Source organism: Musca domestica, unplaced genomic scaffold, assembly GCF_030504385.1.
Source record: "Musca domestica strain aabys unplaced genomic scaffold, Musca_domestica.polishedcontigs.V.1.1 90, whole genome shotgun sequence".
NCBI classification, from domain to species: domain Eukaryota; kingdom Metazoa; phylum Arthropoda; class Insecta; order Diptera; family Muscidae; genus Musca; species Musca domestica.
In genome coordinates this window covers 422026-439086 of record NW_026712436.1, presented here as the reverse complement: position 1 = coordinate 439086, position 17061 = coordinate 422026, and the positions used below count along the sequence as shown (strand labels likewise).

Genomic DNA, 17061 nt, shown 5'->3' with positions numbered 1-17061 from the left:
AATTCGTGCGCATTTCCAAACCACCCCCAAATCTCAAACACAGGTACACAGATACTGTAATCTAATTAACAAATTTCAGAATTTTATCCCTACCCATTCACCCAACACCCAAAATCCAGTACTATTCGTACAATTATAGTACACATTTCCGAAACTACCACCTATGTTCAGGCTACAGATGAACATCGACCTTAATACAAGATTTCAGATTTATGTTCGCCCAATACCAAATTGTATCATAAATGTACTACTTAGTACTATCCGTGCAGTTGTAGTACACATATACGAAACCATTTTTATACCCACCACCATACTATGGAGGGTATATAAACTTTGTCATTCCGTTTGTAACTCCCCGAAATACTCATGTCAGACAAAGTATATATATTCTTGATCAGCGTAAAATTCTAAGTCGATTTAGCGATGTCCGCCTGTCTGTTGTAATCACGCTATCTTTCGAAAGAATTTAGATAGAAGGCTACAATTTTGCATGCATGTTTATTTTGCCAGTGGGCAAGTTAAGTTCGTAAATGGGTCATGTAGGTCCACGTTTTCATATAGTCCCCATATAACGGAACCTCCCGATATTCGGTATTTTGATTATTTTGGAGACATTATTCACCGGAATTGTTTCAAATTTGGTATTTGAACTCGTAACGGGTACTACCGCCTAAGACAGAAAATTGTCTGTGCAGGTTCACGTCTTCGTTTAGCCTAAACCAAATAATTCCAATTGTACTATAATCTAGAAAAGTTCGCACACATAGTACAAATTTCCAAAACCAGCTTAATATACCAATCTTAATTTCCAACCTTGAATCTCATACCAAGTTCGAAGCTTTAAGCTCTATCCATTCATATAATACCGAATGGTACCATTTTAGTATTGTTCGTAACCTTAAAGATTGAACTTCCCAAAACCCATATATATATATATATATATATATATATATATATATATATATATATATATATATATATATATATATATATATATATATACTATCGGTTCAGATTTGGATATAGCTCCCATATATAACTTCGTCCGATTTGCCATTTATTGTGCACCAAACGTCTAATATTTGTCCAAATGGGATGGAATTTGGCACATACGACCGAATTTAGTCTAGAAGGTAGTACGCTAAATTTGGTGAAGATCGGTTCAGATATAGGTACGGCTCCCATATATATTGTTCATCCGATTTATTGTATTTGTTACCCACAGCCGTAATATGCACTCCGTAACAACGATATTCAGGGAAATATATCAAATACAGCTCAGAAATATCTTTGCCAAATTTTATCGAGATCGTTTCAGATTTGGATATAGTTCCCATATATATTTTTATCCGATTTCAAATTAATTTCGCACCAAATGGGCAATACAAGTCCGAATTTAAAAGATACAAATGCTTCGGCATATTTAATCCTTTGAATTTTAAATTATAATTATAATCATAGCGTGTATGATTGAATTCTCCCATAAAAACTTTTAATTATTAAGTGGAGCTCAACTAAATTAGCAAAGTTGTGTAGGGTATCATAAAATCGGCCCGCCCGACTTTAGGACTTTCTTTACTGGTTTTTACTGTCCACTTCAAAAATATATTTCCATTTCCCATTATGCCTTTCATGCACATGCCTGCAATCATTTACATGATATATGTAATTTTTATTAAAATATAATGGATAAAAATATATCTTAAGTGCGCCATACCGATATACAATCACGTTGTATGTAATCGATAAAGAGAGGAGAAATATGCATTAATTAATCGAACGTAGATTGGCATCAGCACTTATGCCGATTTACATCTTTCAATTTGGAGCAAATTAAAATACAACTGGCATCAGCGATTCGGTGAAATGTAACATACACAACATCCATACATTACATACTTACACACATACACATGTGTATGTATGTAAATAACTATAATGTCAAGTAGGTGGAAGGAAGGACTTAATGGATGTATTCAGCTACTTACCCGATATTTGTTTATAGAAGATGTGATATTCCTCGATTGGACTGTTGCCAGCGAACGGTTGACTCCATGTCAGCTGTAGACTTCGTGACTGCTGCGAATTAATGCGCAAATTTTTAGGTTGTTCGGGAACTTCCTGTACAATTAATTGTATCGTCATTTCATCCTGCGAACAAGAAACGAAAAAAAAAAAAACAGAAGATGAAGGAGATGAAGAATAATAATGAAAAGAAAACATTAAACGACAGTTGAGGGTGACATTCGATTTCAATAACGAATATCCCCCCCCCCCTTCATCAACATCATCATCATCTTCGTTATTACAATTATTGTTGTTATTAAAATGGAATGGAAATTGAAAAGAAAAAAAAAAAAACGGAAACAACAATATTGCTTCACTCCATGTCGTCATTTAATGGATTGAACGAAATATCTGGCAGATTTGTCATGTCACTGTACATTTTTGGGAAAAATAAACAAAGTCTCGAAAAACAAACAAATGATCGAAGGAGAATGAAGGGTTTTCATTATTGTCGTGGATGTTGGATGGACATTGTTGTAGCAATTTTAACAGACCACCAGACCATGATGTTGAAGAACTGAAGTAAGTTTTCAATGATTATAAAAACATATTTGGATTAAATATGACCTCTGGGGGTGGTCAAATGTGGTCAACTTAGAATGAACAGAAAGACTTAAATCTCTTAGACAATTTTGAATTTCCATTTTGTGGAAGTAAGACATAAAATCACCCAAATGAGAGTGCCTAATCAAATATCTGGGCCTACACTGATCACTTCAGTCATTACTTCAAAGACATGTGGCTAGAAAAGGTATATATTATTTAATACGGTCAAAACGTCCCGGTTTTAGACCCCTGGTCTCTTTGGACTGTCAGGACATTTGGAGTCGATCTAGCGATGCCCATGAGTATGGCTGACTCCGAACTTGATATAAGTTTGATAATAATATTACCAGCCGGACGTACAGACGAAGCGTCACCCTCCGTCAACACTAAATAGCCTGAAACGGATTTGGTCAACGAGACCTAGGGTCTAAATTTGATGAGTTTCAATGAGGCACGTTTTGGCAGTATCAAATAATCAGGGCTGTCACAGAAATCATGTCGGTTTTGCTTATTGTCGTTTTTGTAAACCAATGTTGGTTTCATTTGGCGTCATGAAACCAAGTTGGTTTTGTCAATTTCGAATGTAAATAAAACCAATGTTCGAAACAGCTGTTGTTGCTTACATGTGTTGTTTGTTTGTTTGTCATTGAAATATCAGTAAAGTAAAAAGTAAATAAAAAAAGGAATAAGTCGCTATAAATAAAATAAGATGACATCAGCAGTGGTAGTTTTTGTGTTGTTGGACGAAGAACGCTCAGAAAAGGTGACGAGAAAAGCTCTTAGAGATTTCAGACCCACTGGAGTTGCCGGAGATAGCATAAGTATTTTTTTTTTTGTGAACTTACTTATAAAGCTGCATTGCAGATTTATGGTTTATGGTCCTTTAAAAATTCTTTAAAAATCCACGTTTTTAGCCCTTTAAAAATTCTTTAAAAAAATCCACGTTTTTAGTCCTTTAAAAATTTTTTTAAAAAAAAACACGTATTTAGTCCTTTAAAAATTCTTTAAAAATCGACGTTTATAGTCCATTAAATATCCTTTAAAAATTCCTTAAAAAATCCACGTTTATGGTCCTTTAAATATCCTTTAAAAATTCTTTAAAAAATCGACGTTTATAGTCCTTTAAATATCCTTTAAAAATTCCTTAAAAATCCACGTTTATGGTCCTTTAAATATCCTTTAAAAATTCTTTAAAAAATCGACGTTTATAGTCCTTTAAATATCCTTTAAAAATTCCTTAAAAAATCCACGTTTATGGTCCTTTAAATATCCTTTAAAAATTCTTTAAAAAATCGACGTTTATAGTCCTTTAAATATCCTTTAAAAATTCCTTAAAAAATCCACGTTTATGGTCCTTTAAATATCCTTTAAAAATTCTTTAAAAAATCGACGTTTACAGTCCTTTAAATATCCTTTAAAAATTCCTTAAAAAATCCACGTTTATGGTCCTTTAAATATCCTTTAAAAATTCTTTAAAAAATCGACGTTTATAGTCCTTTAAAAATTCTTTAAAAAATCGACGTTTATAGTCCTTTAAAAATTCTTTAAAAAATCCACGTTTTTAGTCCTTTAAAAATTCTTTAAAAAATCCACGTTTTTAGTCCTTTAAAAATGCTTTAAAAAATCCACGTTTTTAGTCCTTTAAAAATTCTTTAAAAAATCCACGTTTTTAGTCCTTTAAAAATTCTTTAAAAATCCACGTTTTTAGTCCTTTAAAAATTCTTTAAAAAAATCCACGTTTTTAGTCCTTTAAAAATTCTTTAAAAAAATCCACGTTTTTAGTCCTTTAAAAATTCTTTAAAAAATCGACGTTTATAGTCCTTTAAATATCCTTTAAAAATTCTTTAAAAAATCGACGTTTATAGTCCTTTAAATATCCTTTAAAAATTCTTTAAAAAATCGACGTTTATAGTCCTTTAAATATCCTTTAAAAATTCTTTAAAAAATCGACGTTTATAGTCCTTTAAAAATTCTTTAAAAAAATCCACGTTTATAGTCCTTTAAAAATTCTTTAAAAAAATCCACGTTTATAGTCCTTTAAAAATTCTTTAAAAAAATCCACGTTTATAGTCCTTTAAAAATTCTTTAAAAAAAATCCACGTTTATAGTCCTTTAAAAATTCTTTAAAAAAATCCACGTTTATAGTCCTTTAAAAATTCTTTAAAAAAATCCACGTTTATAGTCCTTCAAAAATTCTTTAAAAAAAATCCACGTTTATAGTCCTTTAAATTTTTTTTAAAAAAATCCACGTTTATAGTCCTTTAAAAATTCTTTAAAAAAATCCACGTTTATAGTCCTTTAAAAATTCTTTAAAAAAAATCCACGTTTATAGTCCTTTAAATTTTTTTTAAAAAAATCCACGTTTATAGTCCTTTAAAATTTTTTTAAAAAAATCCACGTTTATAGTCCTTTAAAAATTCTTTAAAAAAAATCCACATTTATAGTCCTTTAAAAATTCTTTAAAAAAATCCAAATTTATAGTCCTTTAAAAATTCTTTAAAAAAATCCACGTTTATAGTCCTTTAAAAATTCTTTAAAAAATCCACGTTTATAGTCCTCTAAAAATTTTTTAAAAAAATCCACGTTTATAGTCCTTTAAAAATTCTTTAAAAAATCCACGTTTATAGTCCTTTAAAAATTCTTTAAAAAAATCCACGTTTATAGTCCTTTAAAAATTCTTCAAAAAATCCACGTCTATAGTCCTTTGAATATCCTTAAAAAATTGTTTAAAAAATCCAAAGCAAATAAAAAGTGACAGCTCTAAGCAACTTGGTTTATTTCCAATAACAAAACCAATAACATTGGCTTCAATGACAACCAAAAATGATAAAATTCTAATTCGAAAATAAAACCGATAGCATTTTTTCTTGTCGTTTTTAAAACCAATAGTGACAAAATTAGTTTCTATGACAGCCCTGAATATATACCCTCTTATACCCCTATGGCCTAGGGTATAAAAAATTGAAATTAAATTGAAAATATTTCGGTGAGTGAATAACTTATCATTTGGCAGAGCGTTCTTTCTTTTGAAGTTTGAACAATCCTCAAGCATGAGGTGAAGAAAACTAAATAACTCGGTTTAAGTTCTTCTAACAGTTACGTATTATGAGTTCAAAATTATATTCCAATCAATTGCAAAACTTTGACCTAATAATTGAGTGGTGCCGTTGCATGAAAAAAAGGTGAACATACCATTTTTGGTGAAATCAATGCCAGATATTCTTCAATCTATCTATGATTGAAGTGGATATGTTGTCACAGTCCTTTAATTTATTCATGCTTCAAATATTATACATCCTATAGAACCTCAATTTTGTTGTATCATATTATATTTTTTGCGCAAAGAGGAGTCATTTTGAAACACTTTTAAAACATTCACTCATTTGATGAGTGACACTTGCAGATACATAAACTGAGAATTATTGCAGCATAAATCAATTGCACATATCTATTTACTTATTTATGTATGTATGTATTTATCCCTTATGAAAGCTGTCAACCTAGATTGTCAATGACCCGCCATTTGTGGTAGTCACACAATTCAATTTTTCTTACAGATTTTTTGCAATTCGTTCTCGCCGCATAACCACCACTCCATACCCACATCCACATACATATGTATGCCAGTGTGTACATATTTTGCATAATCCGAAATTTAACTTCCATCATTATGACAGTTGGAATAATTGTGCACATGGCATGGACCACAATGGTAATAGTAAAATATGCAAGGCGTCGTTATCCATTCTAAGCTTATGGAACAGACATAAATATGGAATTTGAGGAAAATGGTATGTCATGGCATGCCGAACTGCGTATAAATGTAGATATGTATATATGTACGTACGTGAAAGTAAGTAAGTATGCATGAATTGTGTTTTATTCTATTTTTCTGTTTTTTTTTTTTTTTTTCATTTGTTGTACTTACCTCTCCAAAGGTATTCGTTGCATGACACACATAGATGCCGGTATCCTGGCGATAGGTATGGGTAATTCCTAATTCAGATACCATTCCGTCGTCAAGTATCTGATCACGTATCGTGTATCTGTAACGTGAACAAATGACAGAAATTATAGTAGAAAACATGAAAAGGATATAGCTCGTTTGTTGTTGTTGATGTTGGTGATGATGTTCTAGTAGTTGTTGTAGGAAGCATTGTGCGGCAGAGCAAACAAGCAAGGGGTGAGTGGGGGGAGGGGTGCATGTATGGAATTTATTATTTTGCTTATGTCAGGTTTTATACGACTGTCGTTACGGCAACAGTTAACCATTGGCTTGACAAATGTAAAATGTAAGTGAAGACTTGTGGAATCTAGAGCATTGGAAATTTTATTTTTAAAAAATGTTAAACCTTTAACATCGACTTTTTATGCCAAGTACACATTCCTTTAAAAATTGTTTGTAACTTTTACTTTTACTTTTTTGTAAAAAACGGGAAAAAAAAAGGTCAAAATTCCTACACCACTATGCGTATTTAGTAGAGCTCACCAAACAAAAAAGTTTATAGTGGGAATTTTTGTGAAGTAGATCATACCAACTATAAACCTAATAACAATGCTATATAGAGCATGATATGACTGATCCTTGTTGTTGGGTGCATATTACACATGTGAGGGACTTAAAACCCCAGATCGAATGAAACACATAAATGGGAGTTATATATATATATATATATCTGAACCGATATTCACCAAATTTGATGTACTTGTTTCTAGACTGAATTCAGATGAATGTGTAAAAATGTGGTGCACATTTAATCCGAAATCGGTTGAAGATATATATGGGAGCTATATCTAAATTTGAACCGATTCTCACAAATTTCAATAGGGTTCGTCATTGGGCCAAACAAACATTGTTTGAAAATTTTCATTTCAATTGGATAATAAATGACACACAAGAATGCATGAATGGACAGACGGACTGACATGCCTAAAACGACTCAGAAAGTGATTTTATAGAAATCCTCAAAAGTACCAACAGGGTGAGATGAAAACACTGCAACAAAGTCAAACGCCATAATTTTTAAATTTTTTTAAACTTTATTGACTAAAAGCAAAAATGTCGGAAATATCATCGAATTTTAGAATAAGTTTTGATTTATTCGAATTGGTCACCTTTGGCACGAATTATGGCCTTCAAATGGCCAATGAAACCGTCACACGCTGTCCGAATGTTGCTCTGCGGTAGTTTGGCTCATTCCCGACGAAGCGCCAGCTTCAGATGATCGACACTGTGGTATTTTTTAGTGCCAACCTTGCCTACCAAAATACTCCAGACACAATAGTCCAACGGATTGGTATCCGGAGATTTTGGTGGCCATTATGTGCTAGAAATGAAGCGAGGAACCTCATTTTGTAACCATTCTTAGGTGGCGCGTGGTCTGCGGCCAAAATATTTGCGTGCCCAAGGCTTTTATACACTCTCCAAAATATTTTCGACATAATATTCGGCATTTATTCTAATGCGACAGTCGATTAATACGAGCGGAGAGCGACCCTAGCTTTTATGGCGGCCCACACCATCACCATGGCCGGCGCTTGAGTTCTGGTGGCCAACCGAAGTAAACACGATCCTTTGGCAAGTAAACACGATCATTTTGTTTGTTTACAAACTGCTGGAATGTTTTCTCATCGAAGAAAACCTTTTGAGTCTATTTTCATTCTGTTGCGGTGTAAGTTTTTATACTTTTTGGAATGTCAATTGCTTTACCACGAGCTCATTTTTCAATAATTGCCGAATTAAATATTGCGATATGTTCAACTCAAGAGCCATTTTTCGGCCACTGCGACGCGGATTTCGATCAAGACGCTTCTTTACTTTTCTGTTTCTTCCGTCCACTTCCTTGACGTCGGGCTACGCTATCAGTATCACGGTAACGAGTGATGGTACGAGAAACAAAAGACTTTTTCACATTTAAATGCTGGAGTGCTCTAACGCTAGCCACTAGTGGTTTTCCAGCTAAATATAATAACTTTTTTCTGCAAAATTCTCACCAAAATGCTCTTTTACGCTTGTAAACAATATAATGAGCTGTCATTGGAATACTTTTAACAGCTGTCGGACGTGTGGCTTAGAAATGACAGCAGTCTGAAGTTGGTTGCAGTTTTTCCATCTTACCCTGTATAGGTATATCTCGCTTCTATATCCATGTTACAAACAAATACACAAAGACATAATATCCTTACCTCTATAATAACCAAAACAGTGAAACCCATGTTAGCATCTAATTTGGTTGGAAATTGTGGCAGAAACTTACAAAATACCGAAAATCTGTAGGTATTGTTGTGTGGGGACTATACCAATTAGTGGACATGAAGAAAGAACAGACCTGAAGAACACCAAAATGTTAAATTTCAGTTTTCATAGGTACCTTATAAGGGACTATATAAATTAATGGACCAGAATCAAACCGTTTTTGCAGGAAGAGAACAGACCTATCGATATCCTTAATTGTCAAGTTTTATTTTATTTGGTTGGAAATGAAACATTTAAGGTACCGAAAATCTGGAGATATCGTTACATGTGATTTATACCAAATGTGAACCCTTATAGCATATTAATATAAATCTTTTTGGTGGTGCGCACTATAACTCTCGAAGGGATTATCCGATTTGGTTCAAACATAGTACATCGTCAAACTTAGATCGAGTTCGGAGATGGTACCTCCCCCACAAAAAATCGAAATTTCAAAAAAAAATATATTTTCTGCACAGAAAGAGAAACGATAATCCGATTTTACTCCATTTTTGCAAATCTTAATATTTGCGTCATTGCTAGGTAAAGTGTGAAAATGGACATTATCGGTCCACTCCTACTGGTACCTCCCACACAAATTATCGAGATTTTCAAAAAAATATATATTTTGCACAGAAAGAGAAACAATAATCCGATTTTTTCCAACTTTGCAAATCCTGATATTTACGTCAGTTCTATGTCAGGTGCAAAAATGGATAATATCGGTCCACTCCATCCCCCACAAAAGGTCGAAATTCTGAATATCCATTAAGCTTTTAAAGCACTAAATTAACATCCGATTCCATTCAGACTTGGCACATCTCAATAATTTCATAAATACATAAACGCAAGATCTTTTATAAAGATGTTGGAGATGGGACCATTCGATCTGGTTCACCCACACCTATGTTTTGACTAACCAAAACGAGCAAAGAATTCGAAATAAACACCCGGTTCTCTTCATATTACACACGTCCCATTATTTCTACCTCCCCCACAAAGGGTCAAAATTTTGAGTATCCATGAAGGTCATAAAAAGGAAAATTAATATCAGATTCTATTCAGACTTGTAGCTTCTCAATAATTTTATCAACACAAGATCTGTTGCAAAGATGGTAGAGATCGGACAATTTTTTCTGGTATCTCCCCACATAGGGTTCAAGATTTTTAAAAACAAAACGCTCAAGGAATTCGAAAAATGCATCCAAATGCATCCATCCATCTCCTCAAATTTCCCACATACAGACATTATTTCTAACACAAGATCTGTTGTGAAGATGATATACATCTGCCAACTTATAACTGTCATAACTTGCGAAACAAGTCGGCTATTCTTTACAACTTGCTATATCTAAATATTTCTCTAAAACAGTACAGGGTTGCCCATATTCGACGGACCCATGACTCTTTGGGCCCATTGCAATCGACGAGGCTTGTCCGCAGGCGTCAATTGAATTTTGAATTTTGTACGGGAACAAATGCAAATCAATGCGAATAATCTGTTGTAAAGTGGACCGAGCCATGCCCAACTGCTGAGAACGGCGTTTTTGGGATGTTCTTGAGGACCTCTCAACAGTGGCTCGTACGGCAGCGATATTCTCGGCCGATCGCCTTGGTCGACTTTTATATGGCCTCTTCAGTCGAAAATGGTGTTCTTAGAAGGCGCACTTCTCACATTTTCTAATGTTTTAAAAGCACGTTGAGTTTTCACAATTGACTTCTTCTGTTGAATGTAAATTTCAACTATTTCAGAGCGTTCGCGTGGCGTGTATTGGTAAAAATGGTAAAAATCTGCCTGGACTGACGCTTCAAACGCGGTATGTCATTAAGCGATGTGACATCTCTGTCAAAAGTTATGGCGTTGCCAGATGGGTCCGTCGAATATGGGCAACCCTGTATTCTGATATGAATACGTAATTTGTCGGAATTTATGATTTCGCATAAAATTGGATACGAATGTTCGATTTCCTTCAAATTTTGCACATCCCAATATATTTTATCTGTATTAGATGAAGTATGAAATGGAATATTTCGGTCCGCTATATCTGTTACCTGACGCATATTTCCATTTTCCGAAAATTTGCACATATCTCATATAAAGTACAAGAAGTACTCGATATAGTCTGTCGGCAAAACCTACTGATACTATTTTACTTGTTTTGGATCAAGTTTAGACGGGTTGCGAAAATGTAAATTATCGGTCATCTCTTTCTGATACCTCCACACCGAAAGACACAATTTATAATTGTGAAATTAGTTTCCGAAAAACGAAACGCGATAATGGGTCCAAAATCTTGAAAATGTCAAATCTTGAACAAAATATTGAGTTGAAGAAGAAATCTCATTCGGTGGTATATTAACCGAATCGCCTAATTGGTCGTATGCTGTGGGTATACATTTACCGGAAAACCGACTGATACCTTTCAACGTGTTCTTAGAGCCACTGCACAAAGCAGCTTAGAAGTCTTAAAGCAATACAGTAATGTATACACCTTAACACATATAATACCGTGTAGATTTGTCACTCTTTGCACATATGTGTGTATGCATGTACGTGAGCACATACCTCTCTCTCGATGTGTGCACACACACACATACGTATAACTAAGTGAACAAATTAAATATTACATCTTGTACAATTGTCTTTACCTCGATCCTAACTCATTTTAAAAGCTCTGTTTGTAATGTCTGTCATTATTGTCCCCACCGATGTTCATCATCCTTGCTGCTGCCGCTGCTGTTGTTGTTGTGTTAGCAGAACTAGTAGCGTTTCCTGTTGTTGTTGCTCATTGTACAACGGATATGGTAAACGTAACTCTGGGAGTCACTGAGTCGGAAGCTTAACGTTGTGTCATTTATTTTAAGTACATCGTGTCTTGTTCTGCGTCGCTATCCATTGTTGACAACAGCACCAACAACAAAGACGAATGATGGCAAATATTCCGAAGTCTTTAAGCTTTACTTGCCTTGGTTTATTTTTTTGCAAGCTCCCTCTCTCTCTCTCTCTTCCCCCTTCATTTTTCCCTTGTCTATTTTAGTTTTGTTTGCATTACGAAAAGGCTGTGAAATGGAAGACGAGAATATAACTAACAGAGGAATTATGTGCGGATGTGTGTGGGTGGGGGTGCGGACGTGATAATTTGTACATTTTTGACCCAGTATTTTCCAGAAAATTTGTCTTTACATGACATTTAAATGGGATATGTTGCTAGCTGACGTTTTCCTCTGGGTGGCAGAGATTTTATCACCAACGATACAAAGAATTCTGCACATGCATTTAGTTAGGAGCATATTTTTCCAGCGATGTTTTACTCTTAAAGCTGCTCAGTTTAATATTCTGCAATTGCAGTTTAAGCTAATCTGAAGTTGAAACACAGACTTTACTTATTTATTTATGATGTCTGCAAAATACATAGGTTTTGCTGAGTCCATTAATGATAACCATTTAATTAAATTCAGCCGTCGACTAAAACATCTTAGACTGAGTTTTGATATTTGATGCAGATATTGAAAGTCGTATCCATAGTATGGGTTTTTATGGTTCTTCGTGAATAAAAAATAACTCCACTTATATTTTTCAATTTTAGGTGTTCGAGTCGACGATTTCATCACATACATTAGTCAGAACATAAAAGCTCATCCATGGTATTAATAGCAACAAAAACAACAACGGGCAACAGCACGACCGTGAGAACATATTGGCGATAGAATTGAGAGCAGCATCAACCAGTCAATCCACAATTCGTTGGCCGCGTAACTGACAATCCACAATTTCTACAATATGCCGTTTACTTCATAAGGCAAATAATTCTCGTTGACTTGGTAATGATGGTCACATATAGTGTTCGGTTCGGTTTTCTAAATGATTTCGTCCTCTGTCTAACAGAATCGTTAGTTGGAAATACTTTTTGAAATGGTTCTCCTAAGTTGAGTGGCTGGTTATTCATTTGCACACTGGCCAATGTTTGTTCCACAAGAGCTTGGGTTAGTTGTTCCACAGGGGTGTTCGGCTTATTGTCCCACAATAGTCTTTTCAAGCATTGGTCCCTCTCACGCAATGGTAGTGAGTTAGAGGTAGTCATTAGCTAGTTAGAAAATGTTTCTAGCTAATGTAGACGATCCATCTGGCCTCGAACATGCCCACTGTGAGCTGCCGATACTTAACAAAACCCGATCTATCTTAAAAGGCCAGGACATCTGCTTTCGAACAACTTTCCGTGTGCTGCCGAATCCAAACAATTTACTCAAAGAATGGACCTCTTCTCCTGAATATATCTAAAAATGATTATACCACGAGTCCCTGGTCCGTCTCAGAATATTTGGACATCATCACACCGATCACCTACATCTAAAACCCAGATTATGTACCACTTGTCAGCACGGACGACAATTCATCGAATTTCCCGATTACCTTCAAATCATCAACATCCCGAACACCAGAGTTGCTATGTAAATCCAAAACTAGCTCCTCTCAACCACAGACACCAACAGCGACATCCATATCAAATTTATGGATTCCAGCCCTGTCCCCTCACCCAATACCAACTTTAGTTCAATTTAGTACTTTTCGAACAACTATAGTACAAATTTCCAAAACCACTATCATATCTTAAGCACAAAATTCGCGATTTCAGCTCTATTCCTTCACCGAATGCCAAAATTAGGACCTTTAATTATTTTTCGTAAGATTTTAGTATACATTTCCAAAACCACTTCTACTCATTTCCATATATTAACCAAGACCTAAATTATTCCTTCACCCAATGCCAAATTTAGTACCATTTAGTACTTTTCTAACAACTGTAGTACACATTTCCAAACTCCCGCCAAAGCTTCAATACAGTTAACATCACTAATCCAAATATTAAATTTAAGATTTTTATCTCTATCGCTTCGCCCAATACCAAATACAGTACCATTCAGTACTTTTCGTACAATTATAGTACAGATTTTCGAAATAACCACCAAAGTTCCAGGCTACACATGAACAATGACCCCAATATCAAATTTTAGATTTCAAGCAATATTTGTTCACCCAATGCCAAATTGTACCAAATATAGTACTATTTAGTACATTTCGTGTACTTATAGTACACATTTCCATAAACACCGCCAAATCTCTACCTCATATAACAAAGGAGACAGCAATATCAAATTTGATGATTATTGTTTGAGAACGAATAATTCGAACTTCCAGTACCGTTTACCATTAGGAAAGGAAAACATTTTTATACAAAAGTATCTGGATTCAGACGTGTTCAACATTAAACAACCAATTTCAGTAAGATCGGTAGGAGAAAACATTTAGAATTAAAAAAAAAAAAAAAAAAAAAAAAAAAAAAACAATGTAAGGGTTGGAGCCGGTATATGAGGGCCATACTAAAACGGGAGCCTATATAGACAATTTTATACTACAACGATTGTAATCTATTGCTAGTCTTAAATACCAAATTGGACATCATTTCGTTGGTAAATGTGACCTGGATTACCGAATTACCTAATATCGGTCTACACATCCAATATAAAATACAGAACCATCGTATGGAAACCGTTAACCAATATGGACAATATTTTAACACCGATTGTAGAAATCTCAAATTTAACACAAATCTATTAGAAAATTTGCCTTAAATTGTCAAAATACTGAAAATTCGAATAAAACTGTTATATGTGCGCTATAGGAAAACTTGGACCTATATATTCAATGTTCCGACACCTGAGCTAGAACCCATTACGAATTACAAATACCAGTATTTAGAGAAATCCGTGAAAAATTGTGGCTAAAATCATCAAATTTCCGAATATCGGGAGGTACACTATACGAAAACTTGGATCAATGTAACTATTGTTCTACCATTGTTCTTTTTAAAACAAGTTAAAAAGCAGTAAGTAAGCAGTAACTTTGAATACCTTCCACCATTTGGAACGAACTTGAAAATTTTCAAAAAATAAAATCCCTAAAAAATTCTGTCAAAACTTTAAAAATACCGAATATAGACGTTATATTTGGGTCATAGGCATTGTTTGTCATAAGCCATTACCATATTCAAATTCGAAACTTGAAATAAACGGTGAATAAAGTAGCTAAAATCATAAAAATATCGTACCCCCCTACAGTTATATCGGAGCTGTGCGAAGACTTGAACCAGCATAGACAATTTTCTGTCACAGGCTGTAGCATCCATTAAGAACTTCAAATACAACATCTCAAACAATTTCGGTGGGTTTTGCACCTAAACTCGTCAAAATAGCGAATATAGGGAGGTACTGATATATGGGGCCTATACGAATACCTGGACCTGCATAGACAATTTTCTGTCACAGACTGTAGTTCCCATTACGAACTTCAAATACCAAATTTGAAACAATTCCGGGAATAATGTCGCTACAATCATCAAAATACATTTCGAACTTCAAATACCAAACTTGAAACAATTCCGGTGAATAATGTCGTTAAAACCATCAAAATACCGAATATCGGGAGGTACCTATATATAGGAGGTTTACGAAGACGTGGACCTGCACAGATAATTTTCTGTCTTAGGCTGTAGTATCCATTTCGAACTTCAAATACCAAATTTGGAACAATTCCGGTGAATAGTGTCGCTAAAATTATCAAAGTACCGAATATAGGGAGGTACCGTTATATGGGGGCCATATGAAAACGTGGACCTGTATGTACAATGTTTCGCCACTGATGCTAGAACCCATAAAGAACTACTAATACAAATTTTTAGACAAATCCGTGAAAAAATGTGGCAAAAATCATCAAAATACCGAATATTGGGAAGTACCATTATATGGGAGCTATACAAAAACGTGGACCTATTTATACTATGTTCCGCCACCGCAGCTAGAACCCACCATGACCAACAAATACCAATTTTTACACAAATCCGTAAAAAATGTTGTGAAAATCATCAAAATACCGAATATCGGGAGGTACCGTTATATGGTGGATATATCAAAACGTGGACCGAAACATCTCATTTTTAATACCGATATTCCTAGACACCACATAAGTTGTTCCCATAAATTTTGAAGCTCTTTGTCAAATAATGTGGTCTGTATCGTGAATCCAACGAACAGACAGACGGACATCGTTTAACCGGCTTAGAATTTTATGCTGATTATGAATATATATATACTTTATGGGGTCTACGACGAATATTTAGGGATGTTACCAACGCAAGAAAAGAATTAATATACCCTCATTTTCAAGGTGGAGGGTAGAAAAATGTTGCCGAAAGCACTTTGCCTCACTTATTAGTCCATTTTCAGTGACTGTGTGTGTTTTTATACCCTCCACCATAGTATAGAGGGTCTATTAAGTTTGTCATTCCGTTTGTAACAGCTCGAAATATACAGTTTAGACCCCACAAAGTATATATATTCTTGATCAGCATAAAATTCTATGTCGATTTAGCAGTGTCCGTCCGTCTGTCCGTCTATCCTTCTGTCCGTCTGTGGAAATCACTCTAGCTTCCGAACGAAATGTAGGTTGATAAAATTTTACTCAAATGTGTATTATGTCTGCAGGACTTTTGGTATTGAAAATGGGTCATGTAGGTCCACGTCTTTGTATAGCCCCCATATAACGGTACCACCCCGATATTCGGTATTTTGATGATTTTAGCGACATTATTTACCAGAATTGTTACAAATTTGTTATTTTAAGTTCGTAAGGGATACTACAGCCTATGCCAGAAAATTTACTGTACAGGTCCACATTTTATAACCCCCATGGTACCTCCCTATATTTTGATAGTTTTAGGTACATTATAATCAGATTTTTTTCAAGTTTCGCAATTGAATATTGTGATAGTTTGTGACAAAGTTGATTATGCAAGTCCACGTCGTCGTATGGACCCTAATATACGGCTACATTCGGTGTTTTGAAGATTTTAACAGAATTTTTAACGGATTTTATTTTTTGAAAATTGTCAAATTTGTACCAAATGGTGGAGGGCATTCAAAGTTCGGCCCGGCCGAACTTACAGCCTTTTTATACCCTCCACCTTGGAAAGGAGGGTATATTAACTTTGTCATTCCGTTTGTAACATCCTTAAATATTCGTCTTAGACCCCATAAAGTATATATATTCATAATCAGCATAAAATTCTAAGTCGATTTAACGATGTCCGTCTGTCTGTCTGTCTGTCTGTCTGTCTGTCTGTTGAAATCACGATACAGCCCACATTATTTGACGTAGA

The 17061-nt window shown here is 34.5% G+C and overlaps 1 protein-coding gene across 1 annotated transcript in view; it reads right to left on the bottom strand.

The window, feature by feature from the left end:
• Positions 1-17061, bottom strand: part of LOC101887270 (cell adhesion molecule Dscam2) — a 332543-nt gene that overhangs the window by 27482 nt on the left and 288000 nt on the right. Inside the window, exons 20-21 of the mRNA XM_059131918.1 lie at positions 6542-6659; positions 1989-2151 (exon numbers count right to left, since the gene is read on the bottom strand). Coding sequence (XP_058987901.1) covers positions 1989-2151; positions 6542-6659 — 281 coding nt within the window. The remainder of the gene's footprint in view (positions 1-1988; positions 2152-6541; positions 6660-17061) is intronic.